This window comes from Artemia sp. Qi Xiang Cuo, chromosome 8 (assembly GCF_049724085.1).
Source record: "Artemia sp. Qi Xiang Cuo chromosome 8, ASM4972408v1, whole genome shotgun sequence".
In the NCBI taxonomy this organism is placed as follows: Eukaryota; Metazoa; Arthropoda; class Branchiopoda; order Anostraca; family Artemiidae; genus Artemia; species Artemia sp. Qi Xiang Cuo.
Genome location: NC_142801.1, coordinates 18212226 through 18236885, shown reverse-complemented (window position 1 = coordinate 18236885; position 24660 = coordinate 18212226). Strand labels below are relative to the sequence as shown.

General features: G+C 31.7%; 1 protein-coding gene across 3 annotated transcripts in view; it reads right to left on the bottom strand.

The window, feature by feature from the left end:
- The window catches only part of LOC148949211 (uncharacterized), a 340130-nt gene that overhangs the window by 306417 nt on the left and 9053 nt on the right, over window positions 1-24660 (bottom strand). Inside the window, exon 1 of one of the 3 annotated variants that reach the window (XM_089092872.1) lies at window positions 21765-21863. The exons of 1 other annotated variant lie outside the window; for it this stretch is intronic. In XM_089092872.1, coding sequence (XP_088948998.1) covers window positions 21765-21800 — 36 coding nt within the window. In that variant the 5' untranslated portion in view covers window positions 21801-21863. Of the gene's footprint in view, window positions 1-21131; window positions 21197-21764; window positions 21864-24660 lie in introns of those variants that run through there. One more of the 3 variants, XM_089092873.1, reaches the window with a different exon arrangement.

The window sequence follows — 24660 nt, the reverse complement described above, 5'->3', positions numbered from 1 at the left end:
GTTCAAGTTCTCTTCTGAATTTTACCAAAGAACATAATTCAATTCTAATTTCTCCAGAGAAAATAAAAAGCTTCCACTTCAGTTTTAAGTTCACCAAGACATAAGAAATTTAAAGTTAAAATCTAAATTTTTCCGTAGAAGATAGGAAAAGTTATACTATGATTTTGATTATTTTCCATGAAGATAAAAAGTTTTACTTTAATTCTAAAGTTTCTTAAATTCAGTTCCGACTTTTCACATAGAGATGAAAAAATTTAAAGTTCTGTTCCAAATTTTTCATAGAAGATAGGAAAAGTTATACTATGATCGTTAATATTCAAGTTCTCTTCTAAATTTTACCAAAGAACACAATTCAATTCTAATTTCTCCAGAGAAAATAAAAAGCTTCCACTTCAGTTTTAAGTTCACCAAGACATAAAAAATTTTAAGTTCAGTTCTAAATTTTTCCGTAGAAGATAGGAAAAGTTATACTATGATTGTGATTATTTTCTATGAAGATAAAAAGTGTCACTTTAATTTTAAATTTTCTTAAATTCACTTCCGACTTTTCTCAAAGAGATGAAAAAATTTAAAGTTATGTTTCAAATATTTTCCCGGAAGAAGAAAAGTTCAACTTCGATTCTGAATTTTCTCAATGAAAATGAAATAAGTTATTGATCAATTCTATTTCCACAAAATAATATAAAAAGTGTCCACTTCAGTTCAGATTTTTCTCAAAGAGATGAAACAATTAAAAATACTGTTCCAAATTTTTCATAGAAGATAGAAAAGTTCAAGTTCTCTTCTGAATTTTACCAAAGAACACAATTCAATTTTAATTTCTCCAGAGAAAATAAAAAGCTTCCACTTCAGTTTTAAGTTCACCAAGACATTAAAAATTTAAAGTTCAGTTCTAAATTTTTTCCATAGAAGATAGGAAAAGTTATACTATGATTGTGATTATTTTCTATGAAGATAAAAAGTTTCACTTTAATTCTAAATTTTCTTAAATTCAGTTCCGACTTTTCTCAAAGAGATGAACAAATTTAAAGTTCTGTTCCAAATATTTTCCCGGAAGAAGAAAAGTTCAACTTCGATTCTGAATTTTCTCAGTGAAAATGAAATAAGCTATTGATCAATTCTATTTTCCCAAAATAATATAAAACTTTTCCGCTTCAGTTCAGATTTTTCTCAAAGATATGAAGAAATTTAAAATACTATTCCAAATTTTTCATAGTAGATAGAAAATTTCAAGTTCTCTTCTGAATTTTACCAAAGAACACAATTCAATTCTAATTTCTCCAGAGAAAATAAAAAGTTTCCACTTCAGTTTTAAGTTCACCAAGACATAAAAAATTGTAAGTTCAGTTCTAAATTTTTCCCTAGAAGATAGGAAAAGTTATACTATGATTGTGATTATTTTCCATGACGATAAAAAGTTTCACTTTACTTCTAAATTTTCTAAAATTCAGTTCCGACTTTTCACATAGAGATGAAAAAAGTTTAAAGTTCTGTTCCAAATTTTTCATAGAAGATTGGAAAAGTTATACTTTGATCGTGAATGTTCAAGCTCTCTTCTGAATTTTACCAAAGAACACAATTCAATTCTAATTTCTCCAGAGAAAATATAAGCTTCCAATTCAGTTTTAAGTTCACCGAGACATAAAAAATTTAAAGTTCAGTTCTAAATTTTTCCATAGAAGATAGGAAAAGATATACTATGATTGTGATTATTTTCTATGAAGTTTCACTTTAATTCTAAATTTTCTTAAATTCAGTTCCGACTTTTCTCAAAGAGATGAAAAAATTTAAAGTTCTGTTCCAAATATTTTCCCGGGAGAAGAAAAGTTCAACTTCGATTCTGAATTTTCTCAATGAAAATGAAATAAGTTATTGATCAATTCTATTTTCCCAAAATAATATAAAAATTTTCCACTTCAGTTCAGATTTCTCTCAAATAGATGAAAAAATTTAAAATACTGTTCCAAATTTTTCATAGAAGATAGAAAAGTTCAAGTTCTCTTCTGAATTTTACCAAAGAGCATAATTCAATTCTAATTTCTCCAGAGAAAATAAAAAGCTTCCACGTCAGTTTTAAGTTCACCAAGACATAAAAAATTTAAAGTTCACTTCTAAATTTTTCCATAGAAGATAGGAAAAGTTATACTATGATTGTGATTATTTTCTATGAAGATAAAAAGTTTCACTTTAATTCTACATTTTCTTAAATTCAGTTCCGACTTTTCACAAAGAGATGAAAAAATTTAAAGTTCTGTTCCAAATTTTTCATAGAAGATAGGAAAAGTTATACTTTGATCGTGAATATTCAAGTTCTCTTCTGAATTTTACCAAAGAACACAATTCAATTCTAATTTCTTCAGAGAAAATAAAAAACTTCCACTTCAGTTTTAAGTTCACCAAGAAATAAAAAATTTAAAGTTCAGTTCTAAATTTTTCCGTAGAAGATAGGAAAAGTTATACTATGATTGTGATTATTTCCCATGAAGATAAAAAGTTTCACTTTAATTCTAAATTTTCTTAAATTCAGTTCCGACTTTTCTCAAAGAGATGAAAAAATTTTAAGTTCTGTTCCAAATTGTTCATAGAAGATAGGGAAAGTTATACTTTGATTGTGAATATTCTTCATGAAGATATGGAGCTCCACTTTAATTCTGAGTTTTCTCAAAGAAGTGCAAAATGTACAAGTTCTCTTCTGAATTTTTTTAGAGAAGAGAAAAAAAGTTAGCTCAATTCTGAAATTTACCAATGAAAATGAAAAAGCTTGAAAATGAAAAACCTAATTTCTCAAAGACATAAAAAATTTAAAGTTCAATTCTAAATTTTTCCATAGAAGATAGGAATGGTTATACTATGATTGTGATTATTTTCCATGAAGATAAAAAGTTTTACTTTATTTTTAATTTTTCTTAAATTCAGTTCATTCATCTAACCACCAAAAACAATCGGTTAGGTTAGGTTAGGTATAAATAAATATTAATAAATAATTAGAAATATTTCTCCATGTTTAAGTTAGGTTAGGTTAACTTATCATGAGCGCTCATGATAAGCTAACCTAACCTAACTTAAACATGGTAAAAAGTTAGGTTAGGTTAGGCTAGATTAAGTTAGGTTAGGTTAAGTTAGGTTAGGTTAAGTTAGGTTAGGTTAGGTTAGCCTACGTACGCGCGCGTACGTAGGCTAACCTAACTTAACCTAACTTAATCTAACCTAACCTAACTTTTTACCATGTTTAAGTTAGGTTAGCTTAGCTTATCATGAGCGCTCATGATAAGTTAACCTAACCTAACTTAAACATGGAGAAATGTTTCTAATTATTTATTAATATTTATTTATACCTAACCTATTGTTTTTGGTGGTTAGATGAATGAACTGAATTTAAGAAAAATTAGAATTAAAGTGAAAATTTTTATCTTCATAGAAAATAATCACAATCGTAGCATAACTTGTCCTATCTTCTACAGTAAAATTCAGAACAGAACATTGAATTTTTCATGTCCTGGTCAACGTAAAAATGACGTGCAAGCTTTTTATTTTATCTGGAGAACTTAGAATTGAATTATGTTCTTTTGTAAAATTCAAAAGAGAAATGAAACTTTTCTATCTTCTATAAAAAATTTGGAATAGTATTTTAAAATTTTTTATCTCTTTGAGAAAAATCTGAACTGAAGTGGAAAATTTTTATATTATTTTGGGAAAATAGAATTGATCAATAACTTATTTCATTTTCATTGAGAAAATTCAGAATCGAAGTTGAACTTTTCTTCTCCCGGGAAAATGTTTGGAACAGAACTTTAAATTTTTTCATCTCTTTGAGAAAGGTCGAAACTGAATTTAAGAAAATTTAGAATTAAAGTGAAACTTTTTATCTTCAGAGAAAATAATCACAATCATAGTATAGTTTTTCCTATCTTCTACGGAAAAATTTAGAACTGAACTTAAAATTTTTTATGTCTTGGTGAACTTAAAAGTAAAGAGGAAGCTTTTTATTTTTTCTGGAGAAATTAGAATTGAATTGTGTTGGTTGTTAAAATTCAGAAGAGAACTTGAATATTCACGATCAAAGTATAGTTTTTCCAATCTTCTATGAAAAATTTGGAACAGAATTTTAAATTTTTTTCATCTCTATGTGAAAAGTCGGAACTAAATTTAAGAAAATTTAGAAGTAAAGTGAAACTTTTTATCTTCATGGAAAATAATCACAATCATAGTATAACTTTTCCTATCTTCTACGGAAAAATTTAGAACTGAACTTTAAATTTTTTATGTCTTGGTGAACTTAAAACTGAAGTGGAAGCCTTTTATTTTCTCTGGAGAAATTAGAATTGAATTGTGTTCTTTGGTAAAATTCAGAAGAGAACTTGAACTTTTCTATCTTCTATGAAAAATTTGGAACAGTACTTTAAATTTCTTCATCTCTTTGAGAAAAATCTGAACTGAAGTGGAAAATTTTTATATTATTTTGGGAAAATAGAATTGATCAATAACTTATTTCATTTTCATTGAGAAAATTCAGAATCGAAGTTGAACTTTTCTTCTTCCGGGAAAATATTTGGAACAGAACTTTAAAATTTTTCATCTCTTTGATGAACAGAATTTTAAGAAAGTTGGTAGGATTTTTTTTAATAGTCATTTCTGAGAGAGAAAAATGGGCTCTTTCTAGTGGTGTAACTTGCATCTTTGCATCACTGCTTAGTGGTGCAGAAAAAATATGTCCTCATATGTGGACGGTGGGAACTAAGGTTTCTAATTTTTCACAATTTCCAGCAGAATTATTTGCGAACAAAAGTATCATCTATTTATTTTCAATTACAAAAAACTGACACTTAGCGTGTGTTAAAACTCTCAAAAAATTCAAGGGACAAAAATTTTTCACATTTCACACACTTGATCCGCGACTTGCTAGTACACGACTCTAGCGAACAGCGTCCTGCGTTGGTGGCATTCGTCTTGGTAGGCCAGTGGCCAGTCAGTCCGTCATAGCGAATCTTGGGTGCAACAATGCAATTATACTTTCGTTTTCGTGTCTGAGAAACCGACGGTGACTGGGAAGGTCTCCCGCGAGGTCTAACAGATGCTGCAAAACCAGTTTTCCCGGTGTTGATCAAAGTTCTTGCTACACTGGCCTTGAACTCCAATAGGCCAAGCTCTTTCAGTCCAGCGTCTAAATCGTGCTTTTCCATCCCTGCCTTTTGTGCCTTACGATACAGAATCCACGCATTTACAACTGCAACGTCAACGAAGTTCCAAAAGACCTTCATGTAGTATTTTTTCCCTCTCCGGTTATGGCGGTACAAAGCAATGAAATAGTTCATGAGATCGACACCTCCCATTGATTTGTTATATTCTTGAATGGCATATGGACCCCTCACTGGTACTTGCATTCGGTCTTTCTTTGACCACCTTTTGACTTCATCTTGAGGTTTGACACCAGCGTAGGTGGAAATGGTGTGGACGATCTTGTTATCAAACCAGCGCAAAATTGTAACATTGTTATTTGTGACGACAGAACTTGCTCAACGACCATCAATCTTCAACTCTCTTTCTGGCTGCAGCTTGGAAGCTGCTTCTGCGATTCGATTCTGTCTGACTGTCCCAACGAGATGAATCTGATTTCCAGCGAGATACTCAGCTAGTGAAACTGAGGTGAAGAAGTTATCAGCATAGATTTTATAACCTTTTCCAGTCAATTTCTGGGAAAGACGAGCAACGACATCACCACCAACGCCTAATTCAAACGTTTCTTTCCCTACCGCAGCTCCTTCATACATTTCGAATTCGTGGATGTATCCTGAAGAACTAGCTCGAGCCCAACTTTTGAAACCCCAAGGTTTGGGTTTGGATTTGATGTACTGCTTCATTTGGGAGCGACCTTTGAAGGGTATCATCATTTCGTCTATGCTGTGGTGTTCTTCGAGAGGACCATTTTGTAAGAATGTACTCTTCAAAACGTCAGGAACCGGTCTTACTTTGAAAAATTTATCATTTTCCCCACTCTGCGCTTCATTGAAATGAAGGTATTTGGAAATTTCGTCAAAATGATTGCGAGACATAGAATCAGCAACAATCGGAATCCGCATTGCTTCGTCAGATTTCCAGTACCACTTCAGGCGTGGGTATTTGAGGTAAGTGATTACTAGGTTTATCCCCAGGAAGAGCTTCATTTCATGTACAGAAACGCTGAAACTGCTACCATGTGAAACAGCATAGTGGGTAGATTCGAAAGCAATTTTCTCGATCAAGGCATCTGGGAACAGTCTGAGGAAAAACTCTACTGGCTCCTTCAGCAATAGAATGTCTGGCAGCAATTCATCACGGTCTGCTTGGAAGGTCGGTCGCGCTCCTGCTAATGGATGGTCAGCAGCTCTTCAAACACCCTTTCGCTTGCTTCCATTGTTAGATCTTACAGCTGGGGTCTCAGAAATATGAGCACTTGCAGATCCATAAATAACATCCTCAATAACAGCAGCGACTGTGTCGCTTTCACTTGCACCGTCGAATTCACAGCCGAGTTCCGTTTCTTGATCGTCAAGCAGCTCGTAGAAGGTGTCCGCATTTCCTGGAAAGTTAGATGGATCCCATGTGGGATCGCTGTCATCTTCTTCGCTTGAAAGATCAGTAACATCGAGATCGTCAGAGACGACAAGGCAATCTGCAGCACTGAGTTCTTTTCGTCTTTCCATTGCTGAAAGAAACACTATGCCGATTATTCACAGATTTCGGATATCCTAGATGATGCGTATCGTGACGTAACACCTTTAAGTAGGCATTCCCTTCTTAGACCACACTGCTGTTCTATCACAAGCGAATAAATTTCCAAATGGGGATGGATCCATTTATTTAGACAGTGAAAAAAACATTTTTTTGACAGTGTTTTTTTCACTGTCTAAATAAATGGATTTATCCCCATTTGGAAATTTATTCGTTTGTGATAGAACGGCAGTGTGGTCTAAAAAGGGAATGCCTACTTAAAGGTGTTACGTCACGATACGTCGTACATATGGGGAAATAAGACCTACCAAGTACACAACTATAAACTCAACATTTCTTTTGCAATTAGAAGACACAGAAGACTTTGCCATCTTTATTACAAATTTATTTTACGTTTGGGCAATATTAAAGAAGAAAATTTACATCGAGACTTTGAATGAACTCTGTCAGTGACTTTTCTCTGAAAATAATCCAGTGAATAAGCCGGAAGTTAATTATTTTGTGAATGACCTGAAAAGTTACTTTTTTTGTATATAAATATGCTAGTTTCAGTTATATTATTTTAGTAATTCTACTGATGACGATTGCTGTATATGTAATCGAAATATCTGGACTTTTGTACCTGTTTTTTTTCACTGTCTAAATAAATGGATTTATCCCCATTTGGAAATTTATTCGTTCGAGATGATGCGATCCCATGGATTCGATTGTACTTGTTTTTCCGGTCTTACCGTGCATGGAACTCTGAATTTCCCATTGTCCACAAACAAGGACATATGCTTATCGAATACCTTGGTGCCCTCTAGCAACAGAAATCGTAAAAACAACAAGCGACCCCTAGATGTCCCTTTGACATTCACTACTACAGTGTCATCGGTCCAACTACCCTTGTTTCCCAGCGTCCACAAACGGGGACAAAACGCAATGGCGATGTGCTGATAACCCAGAGTTGCAAAGATGATGTAACAGATGTCTAAGGAAAGTTTAATGACATAATTTTCTACAGCGAAAATCCCAGACTTCCAAATCCAGCCCTTATCAGAGGAAAAAATTTATAAAAGGAAGAATTCTTACCTTTCTGATGTTTGACCTACCTGAGACTTTCTATCGGGCTAGAACGCATGGCTTACCTTACATGGCGATACTGTGTACAGGTGAAATACTTGAAAGACACTTCTCTAACAGATGGCATGTCAGTGATTTCATTATATTTTCACTGGGTTCTGGGATGAAAGATTAAAGATTTGTCCTCAATTGTGATCGGTGGGAACGAAAGGGTTAAGAAGATTTAGAATTAAAGTGAAACTTTTTATCTTCATAGAAAATAATCACAATCATAGTATAACTTTTCCTATCTTCTACGGAAAAATTTAGAACTGAACATTAAATTTTCTTATGTCTTGGTGAACTTAAAACTGAAGTGGAAGCTTTTTATTTTCTCTGGAGAAATTAGAATTGAATTGTGTTCTTTGGTAAAATTCAGAAGAGAACTTGAATATTCACGATCATAGTATAAGTTTTCCTATCTTCTATGTAAAATTTGGAACAGAACTTTAAATTTTTTCATCTCTATGTGAAAAGTCGGAACTGAATTTAAGAAAATTTAGAATTAAAGTAAAACTTTTTATCTTCATGGAAAATAATCACAATCATAGTATAACTTTTCCTATCTTCTACAGAAAAATTTAGAACTGAACTTTAAATATTTTATATCTTGGTGAACTTAAAACTGAAGCGCAAGATTTTTATTTTCTCTGGAGAAATTAGAATTTAATTATGTTCTTTGGTAAAATTCAGAAGAGAACTTGAAATTTTCTATCTTCTATGAAAAATTTGGAATATTATTTTAAATTTTTTCATGTGTTTGAGAAAAATCTGAACTGAAGCGGAAAATTTTTATATTATTTTTGGAAAATAGAATTGATCAATAACTTATTTCATTTTCATTGAGAAAATTCAGAATCGAAGTGGAACTTTTCTTCTTCCGGGAAAATATTTGGAACAGAACTTCAAATTTTTTCATCTCTTTGAAAAAGGTCGGAATGGAATTTAAGAAAATTTAGAATTAAACTGAAACTTTTTATCTTCATGGAAAATAATCACAATCATAGTATAACTTTTCCAATCTTCTACAGAAAAATTTAGAAGTGAACTTTAAATTTTTCATGTCTTGGGACTTTTCTTCTTCCGGGAAAATATTTGGAACAGAACTTTAAATTTTTTCATCTGTTTGAGAAAAGTCGGAACTGAATTTAAGAAAATTTATAAACAAAGTGAAACTTTTTATCTTCATAGAAAATTATCACAATCATAGTATAACTTTTCCTATCTTCTAAGGAAAAAATTTAGAACTGAACTTTAAATTTTTTATGTCTTGGTGAACTTAAAACTGAAGTGAAAGCCTTTTATTTTATCTAGAGAAATTAGAATTGAATTGTGTTCTTTGGTAAAATTCAGAAGATAACTTGAACTTTTCTATCTTCTATGAAAAATTTGGAACAGTATTTTTAATTTTTTCATCTCTTTGAGAAAAATCTGAACTGAAGTGGAAACTTTTTATATTATTTTGGGGAAATAGAATTGATCAATAACTTATTTCATTTTCATTGAGAAAATTCAGAATCGAAGTTGAACTTTTCTTCTTCCGGGAAAATATTTGGAACAGAACTTTAAATTTTTTAATCTCTTTGAGAAAAGTCGGAACTGAATTTAAGAAAATTTAGAGTTAAAGTGAAACTTTTTATCTTCATAGAAAATAATCACAATCATATTATAACTTTTCCTATCTTCTACGGAAAAATTTAGAACTGAACTTTAAATTTTTTATGTCTTGGTGAACTTAAAACTGAAGTGGAAGCTTTTTATTTTCTCTGGAGAAATTAGAATTGAATTGTGTTCTTTGGTAAAATTCAGAAGAGAACTTGAATATTCACGATCATAGTATAACTTTTCCTATCTTCTATGTAAAATTTGGAACAGAACTTTGAATTTTTTCATCTCTAGGTGAAAAGTCGGAACTGAATTTAAGAAAATTTAGAATTAAAGTAAAACTTTTTATCTTCATGGAAAATAATCACAATCATAGTATAACTTTTCCTATCTTCTACGGAAAAATTTAGAAGTGGACTTTAAATTTTTTATGTCTTGGTGAACTTAAAACTGAAGTGGAAGCTTTTTGTTTTCTCTGGTGAAATTAGAATTGAATTGTGTTCTTGGGTAAAATTCTGAATAGAACTTGAACTTTTTTAACTTCTATTGAAAAATTTGGAACAGTATTTTAAATTTTTTCATCTCTTTGAGAAAAATCTGAAGTGAAGTGGAAATTTTTATATTATTTTGGGAAAATAGAATTGATCAATAACTTATTTCCTTTTCATTGAAAAAATTCAGAATCGAAATTGAACTTTTCTTCTTCCGGAAAAATATTAGGAACAGAACTTAAATTTTTTCATCTCTTTGAGAAAGGTCGGAATTGAATTTAAGAAAATTTGGAATTAAAGTGAAACTTTTTATCTTCATGGAAAATAATCACAATCATAGTATAACTTTTCCTATCTTCTACGGAAAAATTTAGAAGTGAACTTTAAATTTTTCATTTCTTGGGGAACTTAAAACTGACGTGGAATCTTTTTGTTTTCTCTGGTGAAATTAGAATTGAATTATGTTCTTTGGTAAAATTCAGAAGAGAACTTGAACTTTTCTATCTTCTATGAAAAATTTGGAATATTATTTAAAATATTATAATGTCTTTGATAAAAATCTGAACTGAAGTGGAAAATTTTATCTTATTTTCGGAAAATAGAATTGATCAATAACTTATTTCATTTTCATTGAGAACATTCATAATCGAAGTGGAACTTTTCTTCTTCCGGGAAAATATTTGGAACAGAACTTTAAATTTTTTCATCTCTTTGAGAAAGGTCGGAATGGAATTTAAGAAAATTTAGAATTAAAGTGAAACTTTTTATCTTCATGGAAAATAATCACAATCATAGTATAACTTTTCCTATCTTCTACGGAAAAATTTAGAAGTGAACTTTAAATTTTTTATGTCTTGGGACTTTTCTTCTTCCGAGAAAATATTTGGAACAGAACTTTAAATTTTTTCATCCCTTTGAGAAAAGTCGGAACTGAATTTAAGAAAATTTAGAATAAAAGTGAAACTTTTTATCTTCATAGAAAATAATCACAATCATAGTATAACTTTTCCTATCTTCTATGGAAAAATTTAGAACTGAACTTTAAATTTCTTATGTCTTGGTGAACTTAAAACTGAAGTGAAAGCTTTTTATTTTCTCTAGAGAAATTAAAATTGAATTGTGTTCTTTGGTAAAATTCAGAAGATAACTTGAACTTTTATATCTTCTAAGAAAAATTTGGTACAGTATTTAAAATTTTTTCATCTCTTTGAGAAAAATCTGTTCCGAAGTGAGCTCTTTTTATGTAATTTCTTTGACACATAATTGGTCAGTAACTTATCTCATTTTCATTGAGAAAATTTAGTATTGATGTTGAACTTTTTCTTCTTTCAGGGACATATTAAAAAAAGAACTTTAAATTTTTCCATCTCTTTTAGAAAAGTCGGAACTGAATTTAAGAAAATTTAGAGTTAAAGTGAAACTTTTTATCTTCATAGAAAATAATCACAATCATATTATAACTTTTCCTATCTTCTACGGAAAAATTTAGAACTGAACTTTAAATTTTTTATGTCTTGGTGAACTTAAAACTGACGTGGAAGCTTTTTATTTTCTCTGGAGAAATTAGAATTGAATTGTGTTCGTTGGTAAAATTCAGAAGAGAACTTGAATATTCACGATCATAGTATAAGTTTTCCTATCTTCTATGTAAAATTTGGAACAGAACTTTAAATTTTTTCATCTCTATGTGAAAAGTCGGAACTGAATTTAAGAAAATTTAGAATTAAAGTAAAACTTTTTATCTTCATGGAAAATAATCACAATCATAGTATAACTTTTCCTATCTTCTATGGAAAAATTTAGAAGTGAACTTTAAATTTTCTATGTCTTGGGGAACTTAAAATTGAAGTGTAAGATTTTTTTTCCTCAGAAGAAAATAGAGTTGAATTTTGTTCTTTGGTAAAATTAAGAAGACAACTTGAACTTTTATATCTCAAATTAAGAATTTGGAAAATTATTTTAAATTTTTTCATCTGTTTGAGAAAAATCTGAATTAAAGTGGAAACTTTTTATATTTTTTTAGTAATATAGAATTGATAAATAACTTTTTTCATTTTCATTGAGAAAATTCAGAATCGAAGTTTAACTTTTCTTCTTCCGGGAAAATATTTGGAACAGAACATTAAATTTTTTAATCTCTGAGAAAAGTCGGAATTGAATTTAAGAAAATTTAGAATTAAAGTGAAACTTTTTCTATTCATGGAAAATAATTACAATCATAGTATAACTTTTCCTATCTTCTACGGAAAAATTAGAAGTGAACTTAAAATTTTTTATGTCTTGTGACTTTTATTCTTCCGGGAAAATATTTGGAACAGAACTTTAAATTTTTTCATCTCTTTGAGAAAGGTCTGAACTGAATTTAAGAAAATTTAGAATCAAAGTGAAACTTTTTATCTTCATAGAAAAGAATCACAATCATAGTACAACTTTTCCTATCTTCTATGGAAAAATTTATAACTGAACTTTAAATTTTTTATGTCTTGGTGAACTTAAAACTGAAGTAGAAGCTTTTTATTTTCTCTGGAGAAATTAGAATTGAACTGTGTTCTTTGGTAAAATTCAGAAGAGAACTTGAAATTTTCTATCTTCTATGAAAAATTTGTAACAGTATTTTAAATTTTTTCATCTCTTATAGAAAAATCTGAACTGAAGTGGAAACTTTTGATATTATTTAGTGAAAATAGAATTGATCAATAACTTATTTTATTTTCATTGAAAAAATTCAGAATCGAAGTTGAACTTGTCTTCTTCCGGGAAAATATTTGGAACAGAACTTTAAATTTTTTCATCTCTTTGAGAAAGGTCGGAATCGAATTTAAGAAAATTTGGAATTAAAGTGAAACTTTTTATCTTCATGGAAAATAATCACAATCATAGTATAACTTTTCCTATCTTCTACGGAAAAATTTAGAAGTGAACTTTAAATTTTTCATGTCTTGGTGAACTTAAAACTGACGTGGAAGCTTTTTGTTTTCTCTGGTGAAATTAGAATTGAATTGTGTTCTTTGGTAAAATTCAGAAGAGAACTTGAACTTTTTTAACTTCTATGAAAAATTTGGAAGAGTATTTTAAATTTATTCATCTCTGAGAAAAATCTGAACTGAAGTGGAAAATTTTTACATTATTTTTTGTAAATAAAATTGATCAATAGCTTATTTCATTTTCATTGAGAAATTTCAGAATCGAAGTTGAACTTTTCTTCTTCCGGGAAAATATTTGGAATAGAACTTTAAATTTTTTCATCTCTTTGAGAAAGGTCGGAATTGAATTTAAAAAAATTTGGAATTAAAGTGAAACTTTTTATCTTCATGGAAAATAATCACAATCATAGTATAACTTTTTCTATCTTGTACGGAAAAATTTAGAAGTGAACTTTAAATTTTTTATGTCTTGGTGAACTTAAAACTGAAGTGGAAGCTTTTTGTTTTCTCTGGTGAAATTAGAATTGAATTGTGTTCTTCGGTAAAATTCAGAAGAGAACTTGAACTTTTCTATCTTCTATGAAAAATTGAGCCTGCTAGTAGTATCTTTATCTCTAAAAATTTCTTTTCTTACATCTCTGACCTTTTTAATAGATATTTTGAACGTTTGACGTTCTTGCATACCCTAAAAATAATGAACACTTAACAAAATAATGCATAAGATATTTTTAATGAAATAATGACATGTAGAATATTAATATAAAAATATGTTAAATACATTATTATACATTATTAGTACACTTGCGCTTCACTTTCCGTCAATTCATCTTTATATTCATTGATGATATTGTCTGCTAATTTTCTTTTTATTCTGCCTGTGATTTCACTGTCTATTGTCACATTATTTTTACATAGATAGCAGTTTTGGCACTAATGACATTAGTACAGGATTATGCTTCTCTTCTTCTTGTCCTCTTTAAAATGCTAATACCGGAAAGATGATGATAGGATGTATCAACAGGTAATGTGTTACCAGCAACAGTAGCAAGGAGTTGTCCCCGATCATCGACAATTATTTTTAAGTTTGCATTCTCTTTGAGCACTAATTTCTCTGGTAATGTTACTCTCACATATCCACCGTTTACACGATTGAAATTCTTAGGTACTCCAAATAAATCTAGCTTCTCGCTGTCATGACAACGCATGCATACATTTCCAATAGTGTTACCACTTGCACTCGTTTCATAGTTCAGGTATTTCAACTTGTCAGCATTCAACACGACGATGATTTTATCATGTGCACATACTTTCGTCGAATAATTAATCTTCACTTTTTTACAGATATGAATTGTGTGTTTATCCTTCCACTGCGTAAAAAATACTGATTTAATGCATGCAATAAACTAGGTATTGTCAATAACCTGCCATAGAGTACCAGTGGGAAAGCCGCGTCGTGTCTATGAACATGCACAGAGTACGATTGGTAGAGCCGTAAGCATATTTCTTGTCATTTTAAGATACGTAAAAAAGTTAAAAAAAATGCCATGTTCAAAAAATTCAAAAATTATTTTTTAAAAATGGGGGGAGGGGAGGGGGAGGATGGGCTTTGGGGTCCCGGGGGTCTTTGGGGGCTCGGGGGCATTAGGGGGGTTGGGGGCCTTTGGGGGCCTGGGGGTTCTTTCGGGGTTGGGGTAGGGGGGTCGGGGGCCTTTGGGGTTGGGGTAGGGTGGTTGTTGGGGTAAGGGACCTCACAACACTGTTCAAATGGAACTTGTGTATTATAACGACCACTGAGTTTCATCCTCAACTTCTCTTCTAAATCATCTTCTAAAATCATCTTCTAAAATACCTCAAACGGTTCCTCTTAAATCATCTTCTAAAATGTCTCAAAACGATTTCGCCAAAATAATTCCCTAAACGTAATTTCCGTGTGTTCCTTTTCTTTTGGCATCCCTGCGCTGTCACATTTGAAATTCCTAAGAAACCCTTTCCCGCGTTAATCTCTCCATCTCTAAGATCAAAACATTCTCCCCACCGTTAATACAAATGTGCAAACTTCGCCCGGGGACAATTCTCCTGGAAGAACACCAACAAATCAATCGACCTTGATATCATCCATCAGACATTAATAAACTTCGCCTGGAGACAATTCTCCTGGACGAACACCAACAAATCAATCGACCTTGACATCATCCATCAGACATTAATAAACTTCGCCCGGAGACAGTTCTCCTGGACGAACACCAACAAATCAATTGATCTTGAAAGCATATGTGCAAATTTCGCCCGGAGACAATTCTCCTGGATGAACACCAACAATCAAGTTCTTGGAAATTCTCTCCCCTAGATCAATACATTCCCCTAGCGATTATGTAAATCACACCTCGTGTCATTACACTTGGCCAAACAACAACAACAACAAATCAATCGACCTTGACCTCATTAGACTAGATCGATAATCCTTGAATAAATTATGTGTAATCAGGATTCCCCTCGATTATGCGCATCAATTTCTCAGAAATCTGTCCCCTTTCGTGGATCAATTACATTGTCTATGTGGATAGGTACCGTTAGATCAAATTTTAGATGGCAGCAGGGGTGAGGGATGGGACCTCATGATAGGTCCCTACTGCCGTTTAATTAGAACAATGAGACACTTTTTTAAACGTACTAAAAATACTTCAGCGTAAAGAGCGAGGTGTTGAGGAGGGGGCAGCCCCTTTATATACGTAATAATTTCTGTTCGTTTTAAGTCTTAATGTTGCTCCCTACTTTCAGTTGAAAAAAACCCTTTTTTATTCAAGCAAAAGCAAAAGTTTGAAGCTTAGTAGAAATCATTGTTAGAAATCGGACTAGCTTCAATAATCAAATATCTTTGAAAAGACCGCAGTATGAAAAGACATTAAATTGCGTAAAGAGCAAAAACCTGGTAATTATAACAATATTTGTATATATTTTAACAAGGGATTACAAAAATTTAAAAACCTTAAAAAAGAAAGCCTTTTTGAACGCAACCAGTTATATAATGTCAGTAGGAAGGCCTCAGTATGAAAAGATATTAAATTGCGTAAAGAGCAAAAAAGGTAATTGCAAAAATATGTGTATAGGCTATATTTTAACAAGGGATTAAAACAATTCAAAAACCTTAAAAAAGAACAACCAAAAGTTTGAAGCTTAGCAGAAATTTTTGTTAGAAAAATATCATTAACGAATTTCTTTTCGTATAAGTATAAGCAATGTCTTTTAAAGACATAAAAAAGTTTGAAAAAATTTTAAGTTCAGTTCAGGATTGTTAAAGTTATTACATAAACTGCAAAAATATTTACGGTGCCTGAACAATAATTTTGATATTTTAATTCAAACTAGAAAAATGCCTGAAAGATTTAAAATTAGTTTTTCTTTTGTTTGATAAAATCCACTCGCTATGTGATTAAGCTTATAGGTTTAAACGCAAGCCGTAATATAATATCAGTAGGGATGTCCAAATAGTTAAAATTTGCAATTATTACAAGTGATGATTCGGTATTTTGACAAGGGAATACTTCAATTCAGAAACCTTAAAAAAGAAAACTGAAAGTTTCAAGCTTAGTACATATCGTTGTTAGAAATCGGGAAAGCTTCAATTATCAAATGTTTTTGAAAGGACTGCAGTTTGAAAAGACATTAAATTGCGTAAACAGCAAAAAACTGGTAAATGTAAATATTTGTATATATTTTAACAAGTGATCAAAACAATTCAAAAACCTTAAAAAAGAAAATATTTTTAACGCAGCCAGTTATATAATGTCTGGCGGAAGGCCCAAAAAACAAATATTTGCAATTATTAAAATGATGATTCTCCATTTTGACAAAGGATTACAAAAATTCAAAATCTTAAAAAAGAGTTTTATTTGCACGGCACCACCGAAACGGTGCCGTGCACACCGCACCGGTCGCCGCGCAGCGGCGCAGATCGGCGCTATGTGAGCTTAAATAAACCTAGCTTTTTTGCATGTCTCTCTCTCTCTCTCACTATACCCGTGTCCCTGAGCAAGTGTGCTGCCATCTATATATATAGGTGTAAAGTGTCATCTATAACTGCATTTATAAAGATGGCAGTAGTGAAAAGGTGTCACCTCTCACTATGCTCCTTGTGTTTGAGAAGTTTATTTCAATTTTCAGAAAAAAAAATGTTCCTTCATTTTTCAAACGGTATCCTAGAGCTAAACATGATATATAAGTCGTAGAAGAAGATGGAAAGTAAACTAAAACATTTTTAGTGCTTAAAAAATTATTCAACAAACAAAAAATATTTGGAAAAATATACATATTAACATATTTTAAAAAAAAGCTTAAACCATTTGATAGAAGGAGCAGGAGCTTAGATCTTTGGATATCTGATACATGTGTACATATAAGCTATCTTTTAAGGTACCCATGGGGCTAAATATCTAACTTCATCTTGCAAATCATGTAGAGAATACTGGTATTTCTCACATTTGATTTCTTCTAAGTTGAATAATGGTATGTCTTGGAACATAGCCGTTTTCATAGCCATTTTCATTACGTGGTCTTATGGTTTCTCCGTAAAAGCCGTTTCGATTTATAAAATTTAATGTTGGACACCATCTTTTTTATCGTACTTAAACATATTGTATTTGATGATCCATTTATAGCTATAAACTTCACGGCGTTGTTCATCTAGCAACAAGAAAGCCGCTTCGAAAATAACACCAGTTGAGGAATATTTCAGTCCAATATATTCTGAATCAATCACACCAAACAATAGTATGGATGAATAAGGGCTTAAATTAAATAAATATGTAACGTTTCTGCCACAAACATAACACACCCTTAGAATAATTCCTTTTCACTTTAAAAAAAAAATAAGATGCAGGTGTTTATCGTTCGAAAGTTTGAAAAATACTTATTTAATGCCTAAAATAAACTAGGTAGTGTCGACAGGTAGTCATAGAGTACCACTGAGATATTCACGTAGTGTCTCTGTGCAAGCAAAGAGCACAAATGAAGTATATGCATAAATTAAAAAATATGTGAGGGAAATAATAGATGGTCGTCTTTTGAAAGGTGTTGCTTAGTACTTGGGATGTGTATAAAGTCAAAGTTAAGAAAATAATGTCATTCTAAGTGATGATGTGACATCCCTATGAGAGAAAAGATATAATAATGTCTTTTGAAAACTTTTTTTTAGTATTGGGGTATGCAAAGGCTTTGGTATAAGTTCTTTTAACCAATCTCAGTTTATAATATATCCTTTATCAGCTTGCTAGCAGCATCTTTATCTCTGAAAATTTCTTTTCTTACATCTCTGACTATTTAATAAACATTCTAAACGTTTGGCTTGCTAGCGTACCTAAAATTATGGAAATATAACAAAGTAATGCATAAAATATTTTTATTGAAATAATGACATGTAGAATATTAACATAAAATCTATTACATACATTATTATACATTATTAATATCATTGACCAACTTCAGGCATTTTGAATCTGTTCCATATATTAATTCATCATGTTCTCTCTTGATACTAAAGTTACTGTCTTCTCTTAGTTCATAACCAGTAGAACAATCATTAATCCATTCTGAGTCATACACAATTGTTACAGGGGTGTCAGTCACATGATCAATGTGCTTTGCATCTTCAATAATATTAGGTTCACTCACTATATTATCAGTAGTAGCAATAGTGTTCACATGCGCTTTATTTTCCGTTAATTCATTTTTATATTCATTAGTAATATTGTCTGCCAATGCCCTTTTTATTTTGCCTGTGATATCACTGTCTATTGTCACATTATGTATACACGGATAACAATTCTATAACAACGGATAACAACGGATAGACATGATATGGTTTATAATGTTGCTAGAAGAGCATGCCTGTCTTCTTTTTAACTTCCGTTGAATACTAATACCAGAAAGATGACGATAGGATCTATCCATAGGTAGCATATTCCCAAAACCATAAGTAAGAAGTTGCCCCGCGCTGTCAACTATTATTTTTATGTTGGCATTCTCTTTCAGCAGTATCATCTCCGGAAAACTCACTCTCGCATATCCACTATAACCATTGCAGAATGCTTTGGGTACTCCAAAGAAATCTAAACTCTCGCTGTCATGACAAAGCTTGCATACATTTCCAATAGTGTTACCACTTGTACTTGTTTCACAACTCAAATACTTCTTGTCAGCATTCAACGCAACGATGACTTTATCATGTGTACACTCTTTCCTCGAATAATTCATTCTCACTTTTTAAATATGATGCAGGTGTTTATCCTTTCAATGTGTTAAAATTACTGATTTAATGCATGCAATAAACTAGGCAGTATCGATAACCTACCATAGAGTACCACTGGGACATTTGCGTAGTTTCTATGAGCAGCCATAGAGTACTATTGATACATCCGCATTAATTAAAAATAATTTTCCAAGTCCAAGAAAATCCAAGTTAGAAAAAGAAAAAAGAATAGTGCCACTACTTCTGAATGTTTCCCAAAGAAGAGAAAACTACTTCCAGCCTTCAAACTATTCCTATGCAGAATGATTCAAAGTACCAAGGACAGTGAATTTGAAATATGATTGTTTGAACCGGTTTAGTAGAAACTAACAACACAATTCAAATATGAAATTTTCTTGATAAAACGTATCTCTGATTGGCCTCAGGCGGCTTTATATTACAGCGAGTTGTTAGAAGAAGTTCTATTTTCGTGTTTTTTGTAAGTCATTTGTACTATACCTTAAACATTTTCAGATATTTTCTTGATAAAACGTACCTTTGTTTCCCGCAGGTGACTTGGTAGTGCAGTGAGTTGTTAGTAGTAATTGTATTTTCTTTACACTAACTTTTACATTTTTTACAACTTTTACACTAACTTTTACATTTTTTACGAGATATAAACCTGGGCGATCACTAGCCTAGGATTACATTTTAACCTAATCGTATTAAAAATGGTTCATCCCTTCTCCGTAAGATTTATTGCGTCAATTTTGCAGAGAATCTTAGTTGGAAACAGCAGCCTGGTTGTTCACATATGCTTTTTTGTTTAGACTACAAGAGACATATTTAGTTGAACATAAAATCCCGACCTCAAATTATCCACCCAGTCTCATTCCCCCTTTACAAGAAAAGCAAAAAGTAGAATTTGCGAGGAATAAACTAGTTGTAAAAATAAATGTTTTATTACACAGCTAGCGAGTTATAAATCTGGGCGATCACGCCTAGAATTATATTTCAACCTAATCGTATTAAAAATGGTTCATCCCTTCCCGCAAATCAAAAGGTTTAATGCGTCAATTTGGTTGACAATGCACATTTTAAATAGGGTTACAGAAATAGCAAAATCAACTGAAACATTTTCACAGATGTATAAAGACGTTATACAAAGAATCTCACTCAATCTCACTCAATCTCTCTCAATCTCTTTTAATCCCTCATAATCTCTCTCAATCTCAGTCAACAAAAAATTATTGTTAAGAGATTTATGAGATTTATCCCACACTAACCTTTACACTAACTTTTACATTTTCTACGAGATATGAACCCGGGCGATCACTAGCCTAGGATTACATTTTAACCTAATCTTATTAAAGATGGTTCATCCCTTCTCCGTAAGATTTATTGCGTCAATTTTGCAGAGAATCTTAGTTGGAAACAGCAGCCTGGTTGTTCACATATGCTTTTTTGTTCAGACCACAAGAGACATATTTAATTGAACATAAAATCCCGACCTCCAAATATCCACTCTGTCTCACTCCCCTTTTCCAAGAAAAGCAGAAAGTAGAATTTGCGCGGAATAAACTAGGTGTAAAAATAAATGTTTTATTACACAGCTTGCGAGATATAAATCCGGGCGATCACGCCTAGAATTATATTTTAACCTAATAGTATTAGAAATTGGTTCATCCCTTTCCGCAAATCAAAAGGTTTATTGCGTCAATTTTGTTGACAATGCACATTTTCCATAGGGTTACAGAAAAAGCGAAATCAACTGAAACATTTTCACAGATGTATAATGCAGTTATACAATTAATCCCGCTCAATCTCTCTTAATCCCTCTTAATCTCTCTCAATCTCAATCAACAATAAATTGCTACGAGATTTGTGAGATTTATCTCACACTAACTTTTACATTTTCTATGTGCACGTAAGAATCTACTCGTGATTCCTTTCCTTTGGCTCAGTGACATATTGATTTGTCTGTCAGATAGAATTGTGTAACTTGATTTTCATCATATGCTTATTGTGTAAATCTAGGCTAAAATTTCCTAGAAGTATAGGTCTAACGTCACTCACATCTGTATTCAATACACTTAGAAACATCTCTGATTGGCCTAGAAATGGGTCTGGCCTTCTTCCGGTCGAATGTCAATATAGGCCTCTATTACTTAACTAGGCCTCTATAAACTGCGTTCTGATGTTTTGAATGGTTTAAACTGCCTCTCAAAACGCGCCACCCTTTCTAAAAAATGTGCTTGCACTGAAGCGACCTGGAATAAGAATCGACTTTTATGGAAGAATGAAAATACTCAAAACCCAACGTTAGCTACTTTATTTTCTTTAGGCAGGTTTACAGAAGCCTGAATTTTTGTTGAAAACGTCTGAGATTTCAGTAAAACTGCATTGAAATTCCACAGGAATTTTTTCGCGAGTGGGTGGGGAAGAATTTGTGCACGGTACAATGACAAGTTAATTATACCAATTTGTATGGAAATATGTACAGTTCTAGTATTATGAGGTTTTGGGATTCTCCTTCTGTTTATATGTCTGTACCCCCTCCTCCTTAATTCAGGAGAATACTGCCATTTGGTCCTGGTTGGGGATGTATTTGAAAGCTGTATCGAATAAGGACAAATGTTCAAGTACATTTATTCTAAGGATGTGTAATTTACCCAAATTCAATATTTATTTAATGTGAAAATAACTCACCTTATAAAGTACTATATCATTTACTGTCCTTGGCATTTTGATGGGCCTGTTTATAACTAAATTAATTTCTAAAGGATTTTCATTCTATGACTACAAAAATAAATTAAACTTTGTTACTAGTTTGACATTCAAAGTTCAATGAAACTGAATAAGCATGTTTTTTATAAGCAGAGGATAATTATTTGACAAAATTATTGCGTATCACGAAACTGTCATTTCCTGCCAGACAAAGAGAAGCATGAAATATATCTTAATAGCTATTATTATATCGAACAAAAAATAGAATATTGCAAACATGTACAATTGAGAGCCTCGCGTTTTCCCAGGCTGTTTTTATATCAAATGATAACGTGACGTCTCAACAGCACGAAAAAAGACTTTTATAGGTTAAATTAAAAAAAACTTTTAGTTTTTTTTACATAAGAGAGACATTAAAAATTAAAATGTGCAGAAATTATCCCGTAAAATTGGCACCCCTAAGTTTCACGAGTCATTAATCATAAGTATTATAGAGTGTAGTATAAGTTGGTAGTTGCAAAGGTGTTATTTACCAGCTGTTTTTTCCGCCATTTTATATCACAAAACAACAAAAGGGCCTAAAAGCGTCCAAAAAGGGCCTAAATATGATGTGGGGACGGTGAGAGGATTGTTCCCTGTTATTGCAAAAAGCATTTAAGTGTAACATAACAAACCACACTTATATCCTTACCTCCGCAATGGGAGAGAAGTGGAAAGATGGCAACCTATACAATATTATTTAAAAAACTGGCTTTGACTGGCCTTGACCCTAAAATGAATTTTGTTTTTTTCAGACCCTCTCCCTTCCTGAAAAAAATTGAAGGGTTACACTTTTATGGATGATTATCATTCTCGAAGAAGTGTTATGGAAATATTAGACTTCAATGTAAAAAATTGGGATTGAAGAAGAATATGGTATCTTCCCTCATATTTGAAGAAGCCTTTTATCAAATAATTCGTATTAAAAAACGGTAAAGAGCTACCCTTGTTAACAGAAGCCAAAGCTCTAAAAGGACAATAAACAACGGTTTGATTCCATTATTTGCAACAACAAAATCTATTATTCATGCTGACTCTAACTATTTATAAGTATAATAGCCCTAAAGTTGCTCATCAGAAGCTATTAGCATATGAGAATTTGTATAACTTTAGAAAAAGGTGTCAAATTCCGCAATAGTGGGGTGTGATATTGACAAATATCATTTAGCGTGATTATGCTTGAATAAAAACCCTTAAAGTATACAAGTTTGTGTATTTTTTCCTTAGGGGCTACCGTATCAAACCAGTATTTCATAGATTACTGGAAGAGGGCTGATTGGAATGAAAGTTTGAAACTCATGTGCTCTGGTTAAATAACAAAAGAGATTGCATCATAGGAAAGTGTTGAATTCTAAAATTTTATCCTGAAAAACACTTTGATCCAAACACGGACGACATCCAATTGAGAAAAAAAATCTTAGAACGATTGGAAGAGCATTCATATAGCCTCCGAGTCTCATAAGTTGTACTCACGTCCAATATATCAACATACATGCAGTACGCAAAAATTGAACAGTTATTATAGACGGTTGTAGAGAAAAACTAACAAGTATACAGCATTGTATAATAGCACACCGTCTATTAGGTTGCTGACCAATAGAGTCTATTACGGGTTGGGGGGTACCTTAGACATTGGGTCGGCAAACTTTTTTATAAAAGGGCCAAAACTTTACGTTGGGATATTACGGTGGGCTGCACTTAGGTCCCATTTCATTACACTGTAGTGTAGTATTATAGGTATACTATAATAAGTAGATTACATCAACAATACACACATATATATATATATATATATATATATATATATATATATATATATATATATATATATATATATATATATATATATATATATATATATATATATATATATATATATATATATATATATATATATATATATATATATATATATATATATATATATATATAAGCAAACGCTTATTGTACAGCTATTCATTTCTTTAAGTCTTTTGAAAAATATATTTTGGTCCCCTTCCATTTCCTTCACGTTCTAGTATTCGTTTTTAAAGTATTGGGGGGGGGGGTCAAATTTTACCGTAAAGAGGGGGATTGAATAGGGGGCAGCTTCCTTCATATATGCAGTAATTTTTCTGTGCTTTAATTTGTAGTGTCACTTGTTTTGAAATTAGTTTGATTTTTTTTTTTTTTTTTTTTTTTTTTTTTTGAAGTTAATTAAGTAAGGTTGGTTTCCCTGAAATATCTTGATCAAGGTATCTCCTGATCAGGATCAAGGTATCAATAAGAAAATTGTATACTTGTTCATAACTTTGGACCCTTGCACAGGAGGCTAGAAGGGTGGGCTACATTTGGAGACATTGTTTTGCTACGTTTGGAAATTTTTGACTAAAATGGCTGCCTTTACATTATGACATGATGTCATCTCTGACCAAGATGGAACAAAAGGGCGGGAGTGGACTAGTCACCCTCTGAGCAATTTCTTCCCTTAAAAAGGATTTTAGCGCTCACAATTCCTGTTCGAATGAGACCCAAAATGTAATTCTTCTACCGGTACCACTGCCTCGATGCGACGACCCATGGGAGAAAGAAAAACCAAATGAGTTACCTACAGATGAAAATTACACAGTGACACAGTAAGAAAATTGGTCTTAAAGAATCCAGAATTTAATGGCATAATCATACAGTTCGTGGTAACGAACTGTAAGCAAGGACCCGGCTCAATAGTTAAGGAAAGTCCAAAAAACGTAATGTTGATACCATTAGGTATATCAAAAGAACAAGCTTATTATGCTGATTTCAAATATATGAGTTTCATTAAGTTTAGTCTTAACCATCAAAGGCTACGAGCCTAAGAAAA